The sequence below is a fragment of the Rutilus rutilus genome, assembly GCF_951802725.1.
Source record: "Rutilus rutilus genome assembly, chromosome: 6".
Classification (NCBI taxonomy): domain Eukaryota; kingdom Metazoa; phylum Chordata; class Actinopteri; order Cypriniformes; family Leuciscidae; genus Rutilus; species Rutilus rutilus.
In genome coordinates this window covers 7,190,964-7,214,632 of record NC_140214.1, presented here as the reverse complement: position 1 = coordinate 7,214,632, position 23,669 = coordinate 7,190,964, and the positions used below count along the sequence as shown (strand labels likewise).

The 23,669-nt window shown below is 37.5% G+C and overlaps 1 protein-coding gene across 1 annotated transcript in view; it reads right to left on the bottom strand.

The window, feature by feature from the left end:
• The window catches only part of per2 (period circadian clock 2), a 30,646-nt gene that overhangs the window by 4,235 nt on the left and 2,742 nt on the right, over positions 1 to 23,669 (bottom strand). Inside the window, exons 2-20 of the mRNA XM_084410368.1 lie at positions 17,247 to 17,703; positions 13,859 to 13,957; positions 13,050 to 13,207; positions 11,913 to 12,034; positions 11,524 to 11,725; positions 10,858 to 10,909; positions 9,771 to 9,913; positions 8,858 to 8,936; positions 8,549 to 8,655; positions 7,203 to 7,353; positions 6,486 to 6,594; positions 5,993 to 6,133; positions 5,717 to 5,792; positions 4,565 to 4,730; positions 3,845 to 3,972; positions 3,120 to 3,305; positions 2,810 to 2,872; positions 2,287 to 2,544; positions 729 to 1,651 (exon numbers count right to left, since the gene is read on the bottom strand). Of these exons, the coding sequence (XP_084266494.1) occupies positions 729 to 1,651; positions 2,287 to 2,544; positions 2,810 to 2,872; positions 3,120 to 3,305; positions 3,845 to 3,972; positions 4,565 to 4,730; positions 5,717 to 5,792; positions 5,993 to 6,133; positions 6,486 to 6,594; positions 7,203 to 7,353; positions 8,549 to 8,655; positions 8,858 to 8,936; positions 9,771 to 9,913; positions 10,858 to 10,909; positions 11,524 to 11,725; positions 11,913 to 12,034; positions 13,050 to 13,207; positions 13,859 to 13,957; positions 17,247 to 17,632 (3,549 nt within the window). The 5' untranslated portion in view covers positions 17,633 to 17,703. The remainder of the gene's footprint in view (positions 1 to 728; positions 1,652 to 2,286; positions 2,545 to 2,809; positions 2,873 to 3,119; positions 3,306 to 3,844; positions 3,973 to 4,564; positions 4,731 to 5,716; positions 5,793 to 5,992; positions 6,134 to 6,485; positions 6,595 to 7,202; positions 7,354 to 8,548; positions 8,656 to 8,857; positions 8,937 to 9,770; positions 9,914 to 10,857; positions 10,910 to 11,523; positions 11,726 to 11,912; positions 12,035 to 13,049; positions 13,208 to 13,858; positions 13,958 to 17,246; positions 17,704 to 23,669) is intronic.

Sequence of the window (23,669 nt, the reverse complement as noted above, 5' to 3'; positions counted from 1 at the left end):
CTATAGCAACTCTTCACTATTCACACATTCAGAACTATAACAGCGTAACTGTTTAACTGCCAATTTCTATCCCCTGTATACCAGTTGTATTCAGAAATGATATACTTGAGGATCTAAATGTCCAAGAATGACCACTGGGCTCAATGTGAAGAAAACAAACTTTTATTCTTGCAGCATTACAGGAAAGTGGAGTTAGTGTATTTTAATTTATTATTAAATAATAAATTAATTACTTACTAATACATTTATTTTTAATACAGAAGGACTTGGGTGTCACATCATATACTGTTGGGAGATCCCAAATAGGCTAATGTGAAGAATAAAAACTTTTAAGCTGCATGGTTTATTGCAGTACAGAAATAGTGGAGTGGATGGCATAACATTTTTTAATTAATTAATTTATAATTTTTAAAAACAGATATTAATTTCGCAATAATAATAATAATCATGCAACAATTTTGCATGCTTTAAGCCTAATGTAACTACAACATGATGCAAGAATGCAAAGCTTAATTTTGGATAGTCTTGCTTAAAAAATATTTGTAAACACTGCCACCTGTTGGTCAATCCAAAGTTTTGCATTTGGGATTTTTTTTTTGTGTGTGTGTTGTTTGGATGAAAGACATAATGAAAGAATGAGAAGTGAGAGTAAGAAAATAATTATCATGTAATCATGCACAAAAATGCACTGTAATATGATGGTAGAAAGTGAGAAAAAGAGTCCCAACCTGTTGCACATCCTTGTCAGTTTTGGTTTGCCCAGTTGCGCTCCCTGTTTTCTCCACACTACTGCTGTAGTTGCCCTGCAGTACAGATGGCGCCGTGCTCTCCTGCCTCTCAGCACAGCGTTGGGTCTCCTCTAACTGTAACAGGTTGAGCTGTAAAGGCGAGCTGCAGCGCGACTGGAACAAAGGCGGTGATGGCGGGCCACTTCCTCCTACAGACTGCGGAGTGGGGCTTCGCAACAGCTCCTCCCTCAGCTCAGGCTCGGATGGTTTTGGGGGTTCCTTGGGGCTAGCGAACTGGAATGGCTGTGGCTGAAATGGAGCCTGTGAGGTAAAGAGATTCTGGGAGGTGAACTGGGTCTGTATGGTAAAGTTCGACTGCGGAGGGAATGGTGCCTGTGTGGTGAAACTAGGCTGAGGTTGAAAGGAAGGCTGCGCAGGGAAACTTCCCTCTTTGGGGTAGAATGGCTGCTGTGGGGGGCTGCCCATCTGTGGGAACATGTAATTGGGCAGTACAAGCGCCACCATGGGCGTGACAAGAGGAGCCGAGTACGGCGTCTGGATGGGCTGCATCGGGATGCATGGATCCTGGCTGCACTGACTCTCCCTGAAGCCTGGCATCTGAGCCTCCACCCTGGGCTGCATGCCGCCGGCTCCCGGGTACATCTGCAGTGGGTACGCGGGCATCACAGCGGGATAGGCGATGGGGAAGGTGGATTGGGATGTGTCCGAGGGAGACCAGGAGGTCTGGTTGAGGCCCTGTAACTGAGGTCTGGGTGTCGGCCTACGGCCCGAAGGAGTGCTGTCGGAGGACTCGTTAGGCTTGATCCGCTTGGACTTGGTCTTCTTGTTGCGACCCCGGCGGGTTCCGGTGGTCTCCGGTGCACCACGACCACCGTGCTTACATGAGCGAGCAGCAGGAACAGCTGGAGAGAAAGATGAGAAGCTGTTATTGACTTAAAATACATTTTGACTTCATTTTTTAATAAAAGTAGGTATGTAAAAAGTGTAGTTAGGAAGTACTACATGTAGTAAGGAACAAAACTCTGGATATAAATTCATCATTAAATGGAAAAATGAAATGATTAATTATTAATATTATGGTATTAAATGAAAAAACTGTTTCAGGTTTGCAGTGCTTGTTTGTAGGGCTGCATAATTTGGGAACAATGTAGTGATTATAAGTCATTATTACATGGCTTGGTTGAATTCTAATGTAGAATGTGGTCGGTTATTTCTTGATAACAGACCGCTGCTAAGTATAACACACCGTTGCCACAGAGCGTTGCTATGGACGCAGGATTCTAACCGTAGAGACGGAACAGACTATTTTCTTTAGCGGAAGCAATACAATTGTTTTTAAATCAATAAACTCCTTTTTAAATCAATATTTTGTGTCAAATTATTGATTTATTTGATGGGTAGCCATGTAATAAGCGGGATAATGTAGAGCGAGGCGGTTGTTATAGCGAATACAACCCCTTCAGGCTGATTCAAGACCCCTCCGCTTCACGTCGGGGTCCTGATCTGCCTGTCGGGGTTGTATTAAATCCTTCCTTACCCTCAGATGTAACTTGTCCTTTCTGTCTCTCCAGATAGAGGGAGCAGTCGGCTTTAAAAGCATGCACACCTCGCAGCTCTCTGAAGCGGCTGAGGAACGTCTGCTCTTCCTTCTGGGTGTGTGCCGCCAGAACCTGCTTGGTCAGGCCCAGTTTCTTGTAAGCCTCTCGCTCTGGATTGTGTGGCAAGAGTGCGGCCAGAGGGACAGCGAGACCCTGACCTTCAGTGCCTTCAGCGCTGGGGACGTCTTCAATGATCTCTACAAAGAACAAAAAAAGACGTTTAACTCGACAATGAGTGCAGTGTTCTCTTACAGGTGACACGACCAGCACTTGTTTATGAGCTGCCTCACAGATTTCTCAAGTGCATCTCATGCATGTTGGGATGGGAACATGGGGAAATGCAAGTAGGATGCTCCAATTTATGGAGTCCTGCACGGCTGATTTGCACCTTTATTTTAGTCATCAATTCAATCAAAAGTCTTTCCAATCAATTTTTTGTCCCCATGGTAAGATTTTACTAACTTTGCAAGTGAAGTTTGGAAGAGAATTCTTGCTTTGCAGAGATGTGTCTTGTTGAGGATACGACTAAAACAAAAAAGGTGTTTTACCAAGGAACAGAGAAAACACATACAGCTCTAGTACAGATAAACGTATCCAAAACCTAGTGAGCTGCATAGGCAGCATATAGGCAATTTCCTACGCAGGCAGCGGACATCAAGGCAGCTCACTAGGTTTTGGAATAGAAACATTATTTATAAGAATAGACAGACAGGGAAGACAAACAGGCTAGACAGACAGAGACAGACAGACAGACAGGAACAAATCAATTTACCTTTCTTGTCTCCCACGTGTACAATTGTGCTGCTGTAGCTGCACTGGCTGGTAATGGACACAACGCTTTCAGATTTACTGGGCAGCGGGAGAGGGGTCAGAGATGGAGTCACTACACCAGAGCCTGGAGGCTTCTTAGATGCATCTAATGACGAAAGGCCTGGTTGGTTCTTTAGATGGCCTGTCGCTGATTACAGAGAAAATAAAACAGGTTAGCCGTCACTCAACAACCCTCACACAGAACTGTTATAAATACAGGATTAACACCAAAGATGGCCTGATAATCCATTGTATATTTGTTATTCTTGTAAATGTGTTTTTAAGCATTTTGTTTTGAGTGATGGTCGGAACTTTAAAATTAAAACTGCAAATTAAGCTGATTTAAATATGTCACCAGAGTTTTGTTAAAAACGTTCAAAATGCCATTGTTTTCCATGAATTAATAACTGTCATGGCATAATATAGCAGTATTCAATTCAGATATTATTGCAAAATTAAAAAGCAAATACATTTCTTAAGGACAATCTCCAATTAAAGAATAAATAAAATAATATTTAAAAATTTATTTTAAATTTTTTAAATACATTATTGGGTTAACTATTTCTTTAAAATATCAGAGCTGGTCTGTTTTAAACATTTTATATGTTATTGTTAAAAATTACATCTAAATACAATATATGGGTTTTTATCTTCTTCTTCTTCGCGCAAACTGGACCTTTCCATTACCTTCAGACACTTGCATGGAGCTCTCGACTCCTCTCTGCTTGTCCTCGTCTGAGTTTGAGGATGTTGTGTTTGAGGAGGATTGGCACTTTCTCTTCACTGTTATAGGCACGTTACAGCTCTCCAAATATCTGAGGACATAATCGATGGAAACAAGGTATGCAAATGACTAACCAGGATGAATGTAGAATAAAAGCATGTCTGATCTGCTCTGTTTTGTCTTTATAACACTGTTGTGGTAAAATGTTCGTTGTGGTTTACGTGTACAACACAATCCTATTACTTTTGCTCTAATCTCTTCGAAACCCCTCATTGAAAATAAAGGTCTTCGATTACCCTACAGGAGGCAGGATGGACAAATCGCTGATGAAAATCTCAGGTGTGTATTTGTAGTAAATATTTGATTTCAACCTTTATGAGGGAATTTTTTAAACTATATAAAACACAACACAGCCAAAATGCTTTAAAACTGAGCATGCCGTGATTTTGTGTTACTTTCCATCACTTTTAGGCTATTATGCTGATGTGAAAAAGTGCTAATGAGATTCCACATCCTGCTAAACTTAATGTTCTCTGCCATCTCATGAAAACAAGTTCTCATTATCCTTCATAGCATGCTTAATTCAGTTGCTCATACTCTCTTTGCACCACAGGATCAATACGTTGATTGAACAGACCATGCCCCATCAGTTCTCACAGTGCCGTGACTTTATGCATTTGTACCTGATTACGCTGTCCAGGCAACTAATCTGCTGATAGGAGTAGACGGTCTGGTCTTTGAAGGCCAGCTCCTCTTGCACAGTGGCACGCTGCTCCTCAGGAGACTCTTTCCCGATGGCGTGACACGCCGAGTCTTTGGGTCGAACCACTGGACTTTTCTGTTGAAACTCTGCAGGAAATAAAGTAGGGTTTTCAGAAAGGGTTCCACAATTAGTCTAATTAAAATCAGAATTGCTTTATGGCCTAGTGTGATCATTAACTATTGAAATTTAATTAAACAAATTTTATATTATATTTATATTATATTTAAGAGAATAGATATTAAATATAATGCTTGCTTTAAAAGTTTGGGGTCAGTAAGATTAGATGATAGAATCTCTTATGCTCACCAAGACTGCATTTATTTGATCAAAACACAGTTAAAAATTGTGAAATATTATTAAAATTTAAAATAACTTTTTTCTATTTTAATATATTTTAAAATGTAATTTATTCCTGTGATGCAAAGCTGAATTTTCAGCATCATTACTCCAGTCTTCAGTGTCACATGATCCTTCAGAAATAATTATTGAAAACAGCTGTGCTGCTCAATATTTTTGTGGACACGTGATACACGTCCTTTCAGGATTCTTTAATTAATAGAAAAATTCAAAAGAACAGCATTTAAATGAAATAAAAATGCGTGCTTGCTGAATAAAAGTATTAATTTCTTAAAAAAATATCTTACAGACCTCAGAATTTTGAATGATACAGTATTTTAAACGATATAAGTAAATAATATATAAAATAAATTATAATATATTAATTACATTATATCATACATCATATTGTATTCTATTCAAGTTAAAATCATTAACATGTTGCATGTGACAACAGATGTTGGATGTTTTTCACTCAGAGAAAATTTGATTCTTTTTAAAAGGGAAAAAGTGTGAAGGGTTTTAGCAAACATCATGTTTCAATGTGATTTGACGAATTTTTGTTCCACAGTTCAAATCACAATTGCAATACTTGTTGATATAATCTCACTATAATACTTTGGTACCATATCATGGAAACCATAGTCTTCAGACACATTTCTGTTGCACACAAAAAGACACACAGACTTTGATGATAGACGAGGGTGCACAGATGGTGGTGGATATTGGTACATACTTGTAGGGCTCTTCTTCAACTGCTGCTCTTGGTTTTTCTGCATGTGAACTCCTTTGCAGATCTCCTGAAAGCTCCTCTGAGAAAACATATGCATACAAACATAAATAAATCCACCAGAGCCCCTTTTGGTTCTAATTGCATGAATAAAAAAAGCTATGACTAAACACAGGTGACCGTGAAGCATTTGACTTGTAAAAAATGGTTCCTCTGATAAAAAAACAACAACAAAAAAAACAGTTGGGAACCACTTCCCAAGTGAATCATCATGTGACTCACCGGTTTGGCTCTCCTGCCATCCTCTTCCTCTTGCCGCTGACGTGTTCCGTTACCGTTACTGTCACTAGACGACGCCACACTCATCAGGTGATCGTTACTGCCCAGACTCCCAAAGCCACTAGAGCCGTTGTTGTGCACCGGCTACAAAACACAAAAACAAGATTTAACAGGTCATTTTAATTTCTCTCATTCTAAAGGCTGTAATACACAACACTAGGAGGTTTTAAAACACTAGACATCCTAAACTTGTCGACTTTGGACAAAAACTGGACATCATACACTAAACGAATGAGGATCACGCACTACAAGACTTTCAAGTCGTTCCGAACACAACAAACTCACGCAGAAACAGGCATATGTGATAAAACTCTTTGTTTCCCAGTCTGTTACTGTCTATCCCACTGCCTTTTTATGTGAAAAGATGTCAAAACCCTCTTATTTCAACTGAATCCATTAATCTTACGCTTATCCAACTGTGAAAGAGTTTCCGCACCTGCACCAGGAGTCGGTGAATTTGCTCAGTGATTTCCTGGATGTCTGAGTCTATGGATTTGCCCTCAGCAGTGGTCGGAGCTGCAAACACATCTTCATTCACTGGACCCCTGGTAGTATGGAAGAAAAATCACAGTTACACTACCGTTCAAAAGTTTGGGGTCGGTAAGATGTTTTAATGCTTTTGAAAAAAGTCTCTTATGCTCACCAAGGCTGCATTAATTTGATCAAAAATACAGTAAAAACAGTAATATTGTGAAAATATTATTAACTGTTTTCTATTTGAATATAGATTAAAATGTAATTTATTCCTGTGATTTAATTTTCAGCATCATTACTCAAGATTTGCTGCTCAAGAAACATTTCTTATTATTATCAATGTTAAAAACAGTTCTGCTGCTTAATTTTTTTCAGCATACTTTGATGAATAGAAAAAAGAACAGCATTTCACATGTTTTGTAACATTATAAATGTCTTTACTGTTACTTTTAATCAATCTAATGCATCCTTGCTAGATTAAAGTATTAATTTCTGTCCCCTAAAAAATCGTACAAACCACAAACTTTGAACAGTACTATATATCTGCAATTACAACTGGATTTGTACCAAAAAGTGATACAATATTCTGTTACCTTGAATTTCAGCATTACATTTTTTAACAAATATTAAGCTTATCTTGGGACATTCAGACACATTCCCCTATTCACCGTGCACTCACATGCGAACTTTGTGTCTGCCGATGATGAAGGACATTTTGCGGCTCCAGGGATTGACAAAGCTAGACCAGCTGGTGTCTATGGTGATGTACTCTCCATTACGAGCACAGAAGCGGATCGCGTGATCAAACGGCTGGCCAGCATACTGCAAGACTGATGAGACAAAAAAGATGATTTTAATCACAAATTAGATATTTAAAGATACACCATGTAACTTTTTTTGTTAAAAATCAAAAAAAAAATATATAACAAGTACATCATATTATCCATCGTCCAAACCGTGTTTTGTCTTATCCTGAATCACTACGGAACATCCATAATAAGTGTTTATATTCGGACTATTTTAGACCGGGCGGGACAAAAACCACAGTGGAGTAGCTTGCATGAATCGTCATATCCTACATAAACAGAGAGAAGTAGCTCCGGCTACAACGTTCTCCCAAAAGACGCATGCAGTTGTTTATTAACCACAAGAGTGCCGAAAGTTACAAAGTCAAGTCAAGTCAAGTATATTTGTATAGCGCTTTTCACAATACAGATTGTATCAAAGCAGCTTCACAGTATTAAATTAAAATAATACAACAAGGTTTGTTTCTAGTGTAATTTATTGATTGATAAAATTAAATATCCCCAAAATATCCCCAACTGAGCAAGCCAAAGGCAACAGTGGCAAGGAACCGAAAAACTCCATCAAGTGACCTAATGGTGACCTAAGACTCCATCAGGTGACCCAATGGAGAAAAAAAAACCTTGGGAGAACCCAGGCTCAGTCAGGGGCCAGTTCTCCTCTGGCGTTTATGAACTAGAGACAGGATTTAACTGTAAGATTAAAAATATTATATGAATGCCTGGCTGAAGAGATGCGTCTTTAATCTAGTTTTAAACTGGGAGAGCGAGTCTGAGCAACGAACAGTATCAGGAAGACTATTCCAGAGTTTTGGAGCTAAATGTGAAAATGCTCTCCCTCCTTTGGTGGATCTGGATATCCTAGGTATGACCAAAAGCCTCGAATTTAGTGATCTTAAAGAGCGCGATGGATTATAGGGCGATAGAAGATCCGTTAAATAGACTGGAGCTAGGCCGTTTAGGGCTTTATAAGTCAGTAGCAATACCTTGTAATTAATACGGGTGTACCTTTAAAACCCATTTGACTAATAAACAAATGGATCGGCCTCAATTTGTTCCAAAAAATTGGATTAAGATGCAATAGGAGAAAGTACCTTCCAGTAAACATATTAAGACATTCAATGAACAAAATGGGAAATTTTTTTGGTTGCATGACTTTATAAGCTGTCTCTGCCTTTTCTTGTAAAAAAAAAAAAAAAAAACAGCCAAAAATAGCACTCACTCTTCTTATGGATGCCGAGCATGGCTGGTCGATCACTGGGATGCAGGTGCAGAAGGACAGGTGTGCCAATCAAATCCTGTGGAAGATATCCTAGTAATGGAACAGCCCTACAGGAAAAAAACATCACATAATCAATTCTGATTAGTCTGAACAACAACCCTTTTTTTTGCCTTTCATGTAATATTCATGATTATGAGAAATGGAAAAAAGCAGGTGTGCAGGTACAGCTGTTGCATGAAACACCCTGTGCTTAAAATTTCCAGCTAATCTTCATCTAGTTCGTCAACAGTGAAGCATTAACACCCGTACCTCTCATCCACGTCCTGAAACACACAGCTGGGTGTGTGTGTTGTGGTGAAGATTCGTTTGTCTGTGGGGATCCTGGGAGCTGAGGAATGAACAAAGTTTCTGACAATTTATTACATGAAAATTTCCATACATGCACATGCTGAGGAAGCTACTTTAAAACTGTGACTTGCCAATTTAAAAGCTAATCAGAATTTTAAGTAGTTAAGTCAACCTTTTAGGAAAGCAGTTAAATATACAGTTAAGTTAAGTTAACAAAACATAGCTGTCTACACTGTTGTATATATTTGATTATACACTACAATTCAAAACTTTGGGGTCAGTAATATTTTTCTGGTTTTGTTTTTGAAAGAAATTAATAATTTTATTCAACAAGAATGCAACTGATAAAAAGTGGCAGTAAAGTTATTTAGAATGTTACAAAAGATTTCCATATAAAATAAAATAAAATCTCAATCATGGTTTCCACAAAAATATATCAAGCAGCATTTTCCAACATTGATAATAATAATAAATGTTTCTTGAGCAGCAAATCAGCATATTAGAAAGAAGGAAATGCTGAAAATTCAGTTTTGCCATTACAGGAATAAATTCCATTTTAAAACATGTTTAGATATTCTAACCTGCTATATTATTTCACAGTTTTGAGTTGACTGTATTTTTGCTCAAATAAACACGTCTTAATAAAAAAATACACACCTTTATTTAAATAACTGAATTTAAAACATATTTATTTGGAACCAATCACAACAATAAATTAATTATTTGTTTAACCATTATTCAAATGAATCAATTTGCTAAAATGATTGTTAGATTGTAAGGCTGCATGTGCAGTATAATATGATATTAATAAAAATGCACCACTACTTACTTGAAAAAAATATGTTCTACATGAAGAACGTGCAAAAGAACTGACCTTCGTAGCCGGAGTGCACTCTCTCGGCCAGCAGGAGGCAGCAGAACTGATCTTCAGAGTGCTCTGTGTCCTGAACCTTCATCAGATACGGAGTCATTCTGAAGGGATAGTACTGAAGATCTCCTTCACACTCTTTACCACCACTGGAGAAGAGAACAAGAGAGTTACACACACACTCAACAAAAACCTGCTAACAAACTTTGGATTAGTCAAAACCTTTTTCTTTCCCTATCCATTTCAAAACAATTTTTTTTTTTTTTTTACTTTTTGTAAAGGAACTCATATGTAGGTACATTTTATGTCTAATTTCAAGCATTTAAGCATAAACCTTTAAGTCAAATGTTCTTTTAAGGGTGTGTTCACACTTGTAGTTCGGTTCTCTTGGTTCTTTCAGACTTAGCATTCAAAACAATCGAACTAAACCTGCCAAGTGTGAACACACCCTAAGAAGCTCTAATTCGTTAACTCTGTCCAAAATGTGACTGGTTTTACTGTATTTTTTATTTTATTTGCAGATTGTTTAAGATCTGGCCTGCACGTAAAAGTTGCCGGTTTCTCAGGTAGGGGTGAAGAAAGAATTGTAAAGTTACAGAAATCCTGGTAACACTTTACAATAAGGTCCCACTCGTTAACGTTAGTAAATGCATTAAATAATAATAACTAAGAACGCACAATACATTTGATACAGTTTTTATTAACCTTTGTTAGCGTTAGTTAATAAGAATACAACTGTTCATTGTTAGTTCATGTTAGCTCAGGTACATTAAATAATATAAACAGAAACAACTTTTGATTTTAATAATCTATTAGCAAATGCTAAAATAAATCCTGTTCTACCACCCAAGTGCTCAATCCAAGGTTTCATTAGTAACTGACTGCACTACTTTGCTTAAGAGTTGTGTTTACTGAATCCATGTTTTCCATTGTAATGTCAAACGCATTAGTAATCAAATCTTCCTATTTACAGGGACAAAAGTTCACCAGAATTAATCATTAATAAGGTAAATCTATGAATAAAATCATGCCGAGCAGATGGTGTACAGGATGCAGTCAGAATAAATTTACTTTCTAACCCTCACAAACTCACCTAATACGACAGAAGAAGGATTTCTCCTGCATGCAGTCGGCCGGTGACGACTCTTTAGGGAGGGAAAAACAAGAGTGAGATGAGTTCAGGTTTAATTCAACAGCATGTGAATGAATGAATGAATGAATGAATAAGAAACAGAATGTCTTTTGAGTCGTCTGAGCCTGTTTTGCCTATTGCTAGTTTAATTTGAATGTTTCTTAAGGTAATTGTGATTTCCTTGGCAAATCAGAGGACTGTACTGTATTCGCAGTGTGGAAAATGGGACAGATTAAAGGGATAGTTCAAAAAGGAAAAATGTCTTATGTTGTTTCACCCAAACCTGTATGAGTTTCTTTCTTCTGTTGAACACAAAAGAAGATATTTTGTAGGATGTTGGTAACTAGACGGTAGCCAGTGACCATAGTATTTATTTTTCCTTCTATGGAAGTCAATGGCTACCGTCAACTTATTTTGTGTTCAATTAAAGAAAGAAACTCATACAGGTTTGGAACAACATAAGGGTGAGTAAATGATGACAGTGTGAACTATCCCTTTGAGGCGTTTGGTGTGGACCAAGTCTATTTGACGCCTGAGTTCAGATCGATTGGTTGGTGTGATGGTGTTTTTAAAGATGCTTAACTTATCTGTAGATATTGCTACTGATCGTGTGCATTTGTGTCATACCTGCGCCAGTGCACATGCTCCAGGACGGCAGTCTGTACGGTGTGGTGAAGCTATAAAACACGCTAACGTCCTGCGGTGTAAGAAACTCCACAAACTTAGCGTTCTTGAACACATCCCGCTTGCAGTTCAAGATGGAGGCGGCCTGGTCTGAAATGTAGACGATCTTCCCGGTGATGAGGGAGACCGCCACTGCAAAGATATCCTGCGCAACAAAGATCCCACAATACATTTTTTTTTTTTTTTTTACAAAAGAGAACAACTGAAATATCCAATCATGCAAATGTTTCTGAAAAATAATTCAATATTGACTGGAACACCTTAAATAAATAAATGGATAAATAAATAAATGGATAAATACATGCACGCACGCATACATAAAAAAAACGTACTGTGTTTTTGAGGGTGTATTCAGAAGTGATGCTGTCTATCTCCTCGATGGTATATGATGAGACATCAAGCCCTGACGGCTGACTGTCATTAATCATAAGCAGCTGATAGTATTCTTCATTTGCTGAAATAGAAACGCAGAAAAAAAAGATAAATTCAATGGTGCAAATCCAATTCACATATCTGGTGTAATGTAGTACAGATTAAATATGTGATGTACGCCTAATAGTTAATAAAAAACACTGCAATGCATGTAAATTTGACTCTCAAAATTTTTTTTTACTGTATGAAAGCTACGTTTTGATTGGTTGAAGAATAGAATAGAATAGAATTGGGCATTTATATAGCGCTTTCATATGTACTACTGTACACCCAAAGCGCTTTACAATCATATCAGGGGATCTCTACTCAATCACCACCAGTGTGTAGCATCCACTTGGATGATGCGACGGCAGCCACAGTACAACGGCGCCAGTGCGCTCACCACACACCAGCTATAGGTGGAGAGAGGAGAGAGAGTGATAGAGCCAATTCAATGTAAGGGGATTATTAGGAGGCCATGATTGGTAAGGGCCAATGGGTGGAATGTGGCCAGGACACCGGGGTTACACCCCTACTCTTTACGAGAAATGCCATGGGATTTTTAATGACCACAGAGAGTCAGGACCTCGGTTTTACGTCTCATCCAAAGGACGGTTGCCTGTGTTCTATCCACTAAATGACACATAACAAACAGCCTATATTAGATATATTATCATACTACACTAATAATAAGCCAACAAAGATATAAATATACATAGTCCTTTACAATAATTGATTATTATTAATTGATATCTAAAAAAGGGGCAGACACATTATTAAATGTATCAACATATTAATCACATGACGTGATGTTCACCCAGTAGTTCTACCCGATTTGCTGAAATACTGCTTGCACTGCTTCCATGTTGCAATGCATTTGTTTGGTTTGAAAGTTGTTGTTTTATGTGCCTAGCTACATTTTCATTGTAGTCAAGTGAAATAAAACTCAGAAAATAGATTGATAATTTAACAGAAAGTAGGACTATGTCCCTGTGGCCAGGCAAGTGCTTCTGCATTATGGATGACTTGTGTAAAGATAATTTAAAGGCATTGCTCACCCTCCACCTGCCTGACGCAGCGCAGGGCATATTTCAGAGTGTTGAGCGTTGTCGACTTGCTGCCCTTGTTCCGCTTCTCTTGCGGCAAATGAAGCTTCAGCTCCTTCAAAGTTTTGATCAACTCTTTCTGCGTCTTTGCCTTGGCAGACTCTTCGCTGCTGCAGGTGCGCAAAACACACACATGTCAGCAATAGAACCCATTTTAAAAAGCATATTAAATCAAATGTTAACGACATGCGTACACATGATTCATAAAGTACATAACTCCTCATTCCACCAAACCACTGTCTACACATGATTCTGCACTACTGTTAAATATAACTGGGATTGATATTATGCAATGTACAATACACATCAAGTTTTAATAAAAAATTGGTTTGTTTTTGTAAACAAGTTGAAAATAAATAAATACATATTTGTAGTAAAAATTTTTTTTTTTTAAGCGTTCTGTGAAAATGATGGTAGAAAAAAAAGTGTATATATATATATATATATATATATTTGTATATGTACAAATAATAAAAGATAAATAGATAGTTATATATTAAAATAAAATAACCTGAAATATTATATTATATATTATAAAATAATAATAGTATAAAATAATATATTAAATCTAATATAATTAATATAATTAAATAAAATATATTAAATATAATATAATGAATGTATATTTGTATATTGTATATTGTATATAACATAAAAAAAAAAAAATAATAATAATAATAATAATAAAAAATAATAATAAAATAAAATAAATGAAAATAAAATTCCTGGTAGAAGGGCAGTCTGGTGTGTTCGTGTCTAACCTGCAGCCGCTGGTAGACGGGTTGTCTTGCTCTGAACTGGCACTCAGAAGGCTGAAGGCGTTTGAGCTGCTGGGTGGTGAGGGACTGTGAGAGTTAGAGCTGTAAAAAGAGTACACATACAATAAGCCATCATAAAACAAGTCATAAACTATACAGACAGACACTTTATGACTAGTTATCAGTCAGATGCTATTTTAACAGGCATGTCTACCTTTGATTGCTTTACTTTTGAGATTAAGTGAGGTATAAAGTGAATTGCGCATCCCTCAAACCAATGAGGAACCGCACACAGAAAATCCCTGAATTAATTGCAAACTGTTCGACATCATATCCAGCACCTGGAAACCCTGCACGCCATTGCAACAAACATGACGGCATTATTTATAAACGATTAATTCAGTATACCAGCTCAAGCTAGTCAGAACCAGCTGTCGCAAGAGAATAAAGTGACAAGAAAAATCATGCAGTAGCTTCAGGTCAAAACTTCCTTCACACACACAACCTTTTCAATCACTGTGGACAATGGAACAAGAAATGGGTGCTCCTCCTCCACATGGAGGTCAATCTTCCAATCTTCATCTGTTTGCCTCAAAAACACTATGACTTCTGCCATTCCCAGCCATGCACCATTAGCACGGCTAAGAATGGCTTGTATTGCAGGCTTCTAGTAACTGAGACAGACTTAGATGGATTAAACCGCTCAATTTAGCGCACTGATACTATTGCGAGTCCATCGTCCAGTTGCATAAATACACCAGGAGTAATTACAAATAGCCCACTAAGTAGCTTAGAATAGAAACAGGCTTCACATGTTGCAGCTATTAGCTGTAGGTGAGCTAATTATATAAAGCACATCTGTGTTAATCTCGCAGGGCAAAGTGTTTCGATGCTATTGATACAGTCAGTCATTTCAGGAGACCAATGAGATTCGAGAATTTGGAAGATTATTATACAACTGCACATGCAGGGAAGTTTCTTCCTTTACAAGGAATAGATTTAAAAAATAAAACCCATTTAAATGGGGCACAATTGGTTAAGCCCAATGCAAACTAGCATGTCTTTGAAGTTATGATAGTTTTGGGAAAAGAAGCCTACAGATCATTCATTCCTTAAATATTAATGTAATCAATATCCAGTAGCCAGTAAGACTGTTGTGCTGTCCATTCCATTATAGGCATTTTACCATGTTTAAATCCATCCATCTCCAAAAACCAGTGCAGAAAACGTGAATAAAGTCTGTAGATCCGGTCTGGGCCTGGCACCTGAAGAATTCAAATACATACAGGACAAATAATTCATCTCTTTAGTGAATTCTCAATTATCCAGTGACCTTACGATTACCCCAGAAATAGTAGGTGAGAACTGAGGCTAGAATGACGTCAAAGATCCTTATACACGCAAGGACTCACCGACGGGGATGAATGGTTATTCAAATGTTATGGTTTACTGTCTATTGCCAAACCAAAACAATTCCAGATGGCTTTAATCTTTAAACAAGTGTCTGCATGCAACCTCTTGGCACAGAGCTGAGATCGTCACACAGACAAACGGTCTCCATGGTGATTAGAAATTGTGCAATCCAAATTATGCTTGGCATTAAATAAATGTTACAGTGTAATGCAAATGTAAAAAAAAAATTTTTATTTTACGTCAACATCAAGGTTTGATGTTAAAATCAAATGTCTAAGAAATGTATCAGAAACGTATTTCTGAAGGATCACGTGACACAAAAAATGGATGACTAGTAACTTCCTACTACTTAATTCTGAAAAAAAACCCCGAGGTTTTAATTATTGGACCAAAAACGTCCACAAAGGTGTGCTCTTTGATACTTGCTAATTACTTACAAAGTACTAAATGGTTGAGCTCCCCAGTACTTGAGCTACTACTACACCTTTTCCTATTTAGCACCAAACTGTGGAATAGTCTTCGTTGCCTTGTTCAGGAAGCAGACACACTAAATCTAGACTAAAAACACATCTCTTTAACCTGTCATACACATTATCACATTTCTATAATTCACATCCGTTAAAGGATTGTTAGGCTGCATAAACTAGGTCAACCAAACCAGACACACTTCCCATAACACCCGACGTACTTGTTACATCGTGAGAAGAATGGCATCTATGCTAATATTAGTCTCTCTGTTTATCCCGAGGTTACCGTAGTCAGCCGTATCCGGTCGGTATCCAGATCAGATGGTGGACCTGCACCTAGACACGACCACAACGAAGCCCTGAATGTCAGCAGAGATCCTGCTACTAGACAACGACAGCCATCGGCACAGATCCTCAGCAAAGCCCACGAGAACCTGACAGGTCCTCTGCACAGAACCTATGACCAGCTGCGTCTCCATACTGGCGTGACGAATCCAATCTTCAAGAAAAAGGAACTGGGTGAAATATTGAATGCTACAATCCACAATCTGAATTCTGACTTGTGATGCTGCCTGAATCACAATAACACCATGCTCCTTCGTTTGCCAGAGAACTGCCCCTCCCGGATCGATCCTGGTTTCTCCCACGGTCTTTTTCTCCATTCTTTCACCTGAAGGAGTTTGGGTTCCTTGCCACTGTCGTCTCTGGCTTGCTTAGTTGGGGACACTTAATATTCAACAATATTATTGACTTGACTGCACTGACGCTGTTGAATGAGAACTGGACAATGCACAATGTGCTTTTTTATGCACCGCTTCTTTAATCAATGATTTTTAAAACAGAACTGAATCAACACTGAACCGACACTATCTTCTTTTTAGAGCTGCTTTACAGCCCAAATGAACTGTTAGCATCATTGAATCACTTTCCTTTTATCACTGTAAATCTGCTTTGAAACAATCTGTATTGTATAAAGTGCTACATAATTAAAGGTGACATGACTTGAAAATTCAGCTTTTCCATCACCGGAATAAATTGTTTAAAAATATATGAAAATTGAAAAGTTATTTTATAGTTTAATTGTTATAATAGTTCACAATATTGCTATTATTGATCAAATAAATGCAGCCTTGGTGAGTATAAGAGAATTTTCATAAACATTTTACTGATCCCAACCTTTTGAAAGATAGTGTATACAGATCCAGAACAATCAGTTCTAGGGACATTTATTAAAATTTCACCCTCAAAAATATAGTGGGCCCCAAAAATAATTTGGACACTTAAGTGTTTGATTATAAATGCATCAGATTACTAAATCAGGTAGCACAAGCACACTTTTTTTTACCAAAGTTTGTTAGGTATACATGATAAACCAATAGATATAATGTGCAAGATAAAGTTAAAAAGTATTGGGCCACTTTGTCAAAAGTTTTGTCAAAGCTGTCCAAATGGGTCCAAATATTTTCTGGGACCATTGCATGTCACAGACAAACAGAATATCACTAAATTACCTTTTGTTACTCTCCGATGACTCTATTAGTGCCGAGTCCTTGCTTCTGCTATTGGAACTCCCCGATGACTCATTGCCGTGGGACTCATTTCCATGGGAATCGTTACCGTGGGACTCGTTACCATGAGACTCTGTCCCACTCCCACTGGACCCGCTACTCTTCATATCCACATCCTCATGGAGGGAATGTTTCATCTTCCGGTTGTTATGGGGCGAAGCGGGAGGGTCTTGGCTACTGTCACTTCCTTCGGATGCCAGGCCAAGTTCGGCCCCCTTCGCGAAACTGCCCATGCGATGCAACGTTGCCATCGAACTGCAGCCGGCTGCCTCGTTCTGCCCCTCCAGGGAGGAGAACAGGTACGGTTTGGAATCTGAGTCCTCAGACATCAGGCTTGGTTTGAAGAAGTGAAGCAAGTGTGTGTGGCGTTCAGAGGGAATTCAGACGAGCGCTCGGTTTGCTATGGGAATAAAAAACAAACAAAACATGAGTCATTAAAATTAAATGCATGTTTCATCTGAAAACATCAGGAAATCTTGTCCATAAACCACAGTCAAACTAGACTTTGAGAACACTTTTTTTTATTTTTTCGGAAATTGCAATGGTCACAAATTCACGAGTTCACAAGTCTGAGTGCACAAACCTGAACTTTGGAACGCAGCGAAATTCAAAACTGAATTGATGAACTGATGTCAATGGAAAGCGTGACCATCCCTTTAGACAAAGGAACAAGATGATGCACTTAAGCACGTCAAAAGAAACCCGGGCAAGACGGGACAGAGATAATCTGCATGCCATCCCTGTACAGGAGATACAATCATGTTTTAGTTGCGCAATCTTCTCCTATAACAGCAAAAGTTGCAAGTCAGATTCATGACTGTTCATCACAAAGCCAGATTGTGCATCAAAGTAAAGCATGCAAAACACTGTCTGATCAAATACTGAGGTAAAATCTATAGGCAGGTCGGCCTCTGTCTGGACCCAAAGAGCGTAAACTTAGAGTTCAAAGGTGGGCGATCCTGGTGTCCCCTCGTGTCCTTTAACTAAACAGATGTGGCATTTCGTCTTGTAAACACTGCCTCCCTCAAAGGATTAATCCCAGCATGTGCACATTAAATGTGTTAGCCTAGACAGGACCAACAGCAGGCCCTGACTGGTTTGTATCCCTTCATGTTTCCATGAAAATGGCAGGGGAAAAAAATAAACTCTTATCCCTTTGCTCTAAAGAAATAAATAGTTGTCTGAACACTGAACAAGAGTAGAGAAGACTGAGCCAAGTTTCCTGGTCAGGACCTAAGATGGACCATATTAAGGAAAGACACCTTCAAGACTCACAACTCTTTTACTCAAGAGCTAAAAATACACCTGTAGGATTGCCAGAGAGTAGAGTACGTTAGTGGATTACCTGTGTGACCAAGACCTGAATAGATTTACCATGCATGACTGATATATTGTTTCAGGTAGGCCCATTACATACACTGTAACATATAGCCTATATATATATATATATATATATATATATATATACACACAGTACTGCAAGAACACCTGTGTGAACTTGAAAGGAAATTACAAATTACATCATACATGCACTAAAAATGACTTTGGGGCCAGTTGATTATCCTCATTGAAATTATTAAATAATTATGTGGCAATGCATATGTTTGAAAAATATAGTGAATTGCACTTTAAAAATGCATACTTTTTTTAAACTCTAAATTCAGATTGGATTAGCCACTTATAACAAATAATTTTGCAGTATTTATAATCTACATTAATATTCCATGTTGCATGGTTGCTGGCCAATCTCTGCCACTTAACAACTTTTTTTCATCATTACATGTTTGGCACATGTTATTATTATTATTATTATTATTTTTGTCATTCTCACATGTAAATTAAGCAGTCCTACCCATATAAAAAGTACAGCAAAATATATAATTTCTATAATAACAAACTGCTGACGAAAGACCAGCCCTACCGGTATCAATAACTTTTTGACGTATATTACTTGGTGCTCCACCCAAATCACACCTGTCTGACTTATGAGCACATATAATCTTAATATGTCTGGCTGAGTGCCTACTGTAACCTAGTAACCCAAAGGGCGATGACACAACAACGCTAACCTTTGTATTTTCTGTTGCATAGTGACACACTGGCCAAGCACTTTGACACTGCTGATTGAGAAAGAAAATTAAGTAAACATTAACAGAATTGTTTAACATGCCATATATTTGACGCAAGCAAAAAAGCTGTAAACCTCAGCATGTGTAAATGTGGCATTCAGCCTTTTAGTATGACTCTTTTAACTATAACCTTTTAACCTAGAGAAAATGACAGAGCCAGTTCTCTAGATCTTTCTTAAAGTCCTGCAGATGACACATTATAATCCATTAATTGTGGATTTTATTCAAACCCTAGGGGCATCTTCATGTGATATAGTTGCCTGCATGGGGTGCCATAAAGCAGAACACTGCAATTTAATATAATTACAGCTGACAGACTTATATTGTTATCTCTTTATAATACAATCATAGGTGCTCATGGGAAAAGCACATTGGCTAACACATGGGATCAGATCTACAGTCTAAAAATCAATGATTAATAAAAAATGAAGTGTTAATAATGAAAAATAAACTGCAATGTCAATTGTATCCATTAGATGTAAAAAACTAATGTTGCATTGTTAAAAGACACAAAGACAAAGTATGCAATGATATTCAAAATCCTTACTTTACGAGGCAAATTCATGTACCTTTCCTGGCCTTTTAAGTAAACGTACCCTGCTAAAAATATAAAGTCAAACACCACAGCCAGCATTGCTTAACAAGTTCAAAGTCACAATCTCACTGCTGATTCAGCACGTTTATAATCTGGACAGTGGACACTGAGCTCAAAGACCAACGACTACTACCCCATATACTGTGCAAAAACTTGATGTGATTAGATGAGTTTCTTCTACAACAAAGACTACATACAAAGAACATTTACATGTAAAATAAGTAGTCATCAATTTATTGTGGTATATGATAAATTACAAATAATGACCTCTTACCCAAACATAACTACTTAATAATATGTTTCTTAATTATATTATGACTAATTTGAATAATAAGCATTGCAATTAATTCAATCAATTGCACATTTAATATTAATATTTCACTCAACACCAAAAAAAAAAAAAAAAATCTATACTGTAATGTTAACCAAGTAAAGATCAGACAAACAAAGCATAAACCTAATGATATACAAATGAACCTTACAACCAACCACCTTGCAGACGGTTTTATAACTCAGTATCAAGTTAGAGACATTTACGTAATTGAATGTGTAGCACATGGGCTACTACTTATAAGGACTTACCTAAGTTTACAGACAGCTCTGAAAGGAAATAGTTAATATTGCTTGGATGCTTGCATTTTAATACAATTTTACACAATTAGCACAAATTAAAGTAGCCTAGGTGGTGACACAAATATGCATCTTTTATGGTGCAAATATTTCTTAGAGGCTAGAAAACCTGATTCATATCAAAACCCTCTGACACACTTCAGTACTTGCATTTGGCATCAAAACCAAATTCACACAATATGTCAAATTCAATGTATGATTTTTCATCAAATATTCCAGGAGTTCAAAACAATTCAACATTATTTCATATAGGCCTACTTACATAAGTGATTATTATTTATTAGACTCAAGTCTTGATATTTAGACGTAGAGTTCAACAGTCCTGAAAAGATTAGACACAGAGATTGATGTCTGTGTTCCATGATGTCATGATGTAAATCCTCTGTCACCAGGTCACGGCTTAAGAGCACACTATTCCGGAGTAGCGTGTGTGTGTGTGTGTGTGTGTGTGTGTGTGTGTGTGTGTGTGTGTGTGCGGCGGGAAAACTGTTGTTAGGCTGTACTACACAATCTGCTGACACACATTTGTGCTTCTGGATGGATAAAATTAAAATAGTTTGAAACTGTACAGATTCATGAACTCACAGTGTTGCTATGCAATCCCACAATATACATCATCCTAGTTTTGTACTTTTAGTTTGCGTATCATCAGTACCAAAACTCAAACAGGTTGAAGAGTGAAAATTGAACTGGTCCAATCAGACTAGCAAAAATCTTTAGCATTGAGGCCTGATGTTGTTTGGGGAAATTTTATTTTATTTACTACATGATTGCGACGTATTTCAGTCAGTAAACACTTTGTTTATAAATGTTGCTTACTTTGTAAAAGCAGAAAGCAAGCACATTAGTCATTACCTACGCACATGGCTGAATAACTTTCAACAAGCCATTCCCTATAATGTGACTCACCAAAATGTTTGTAATGATGTAGCTGCTTGAGTGTCGCCTGCACTTACATAATACTAAGGTCTTTCTGTTAGTCGTATTGCAAAGTGCCCTTGTAAACAGCTGTTTGGTAATAATGCTGGCAGCAGGTAGCTGGCTAACCAAATCTTTCCAAGAAGACACATGCGAGACCTCCAGATTAGGTTGTGTAAGTGTCTTCATCCTCCTGCTAAAGCTAAATTCAGCATGTTTTATTTACTCGCAATGCATAGCCGAGAATCTGGGACTTTTTGAGCTCTCTGAAACCACTTTAAAAATGGGTTTCAGACAGGTGAGCAAACGAATAGTAACTTGTTTAATAGGCTTCTGGTGATCTCCAAACCCAGAGCATGCGTGCAAAGCAAAGAAAGGCAAAGCGTTTATCCTGATTTTACTTCAAGAGTATCCAGCTGTAACTGGTTTCAGCCAACACAGGATGACCTTATATCGTTTCCAGTCTCTACGCCTAGGGAAAAAAAAGCACTATCAATCAATTCCTTATCTGCACTCATGCTTGCCTATCTACTGTAGGTGTGTGGATAGCCAACAGAGAAGGTGAAAGCAGCAGGACCAGGGCAATAAATGGAAAACCAAGTTTGCAAGCCAAACACTTGTAATAGTTTGAAGTTTGCCACAAAAGAAACAGCACTCGTTTTGATTGCCATATATTCTTCACATGGAAATACTTAAAGAAGACACTTTTTTTCACAATTACAATTGTACAAATAACCTAAATGTGCAATCGATAATTTTGCAACAGCCAGTTTTCTTTTTTTTGGCTACAAATGCCCAACATTAAATTTTGATTTATTATTATTTTATTATGTTATTTTATTCGATGAAGGCTTTATGTCGAACATCACATGAACAAACAGGAAAACAGGTCTCATTACATCCGCTTGCTGGAGGAAGCAAAGCAGTATAAACTGATGGCGATATATGGACTTTTAAGGTAATCGGCTTACCTAGTTTAATTAACCGCATGATAGTGTGAAGAAGAAAACTAAAAAATACTTTTAGATATCAATTTGCATATGCAATGGACATGGATTATGCTTTGTAAAACAACTCTATATTTAATGAAGCACATACAAAATAACTGTACCAAACCAATGCAACAATGTTTTACAGAATACAGAAGTTTTTTTGTTTTGTTTTTTGCGCAAAACCCCCATTAGTTGATGGTCTTCTTGTTATCTTAATATGTCTTCCCTCCTAAGGTGAACGACTCCATGTAGAATAAAATGACTTTTATTAGGCTACCAATATGACGCCATTCTGCATTTTATGTGAATGTACATAATTTTAAACATAATACTATGCATTTCTTTAAAGGTAAAATGATTTAATGCAGAACAAATACTTTTAAAGCCTTCAAAAAAAGAACAAACTCAAAACTGCCAATAAAACTGTAGTTTAAAACAAATCGTATCCTCTGCGTAATCTAATTCCATGACCGTTCTGTTTCTCATCTAATTCCCATCCAACCACTCAACAAAATAATGCTGCAACTTGGAAAGATAGCATCAATGAAAGCTTTGGACTGTTCGTGTGGCTCTGAGCCAGGAATGGTCTCTAAATACATAAAAATGCACCCGAGGACACTCTTCGTGCGTCATCACTTCCTACCCTCCCACTGCATACTCTGCCCGAGCAGCCAATCCCATCTCAACTGCCAACGCTTTCAGCCTATCCTGTTGAGCAACTCCGGACACATCACGAAAAACTGCTCGCCCACACTTTCTCTTTTATAGTCAGAGTGAGTTCAACAACGACCCATGTGGCCCTACAACATGTACTAGAAACAGCTATATTTAAAGAAAGATAATGTTTCCACTCAGACAGATCACCCAAAGCACATCCTTTATTTCATTTATTGGGTTAGTTCACCCAAAAATTTTAATTCTGTCAGTAATTACTCACCCTCAAGCGACGAGAATACTTTTAGTGTGCAAAAAAGACTTTATTTAACTTTATTTAACGCACAAAAAGTATTCTCGTCGCTTGCCACTGTAGTCACTTGGACTATTATAACAATGTCTTTACTAACTTTTCTGGGCCGGCAGATGAAATGACCTAGCAGCCTAT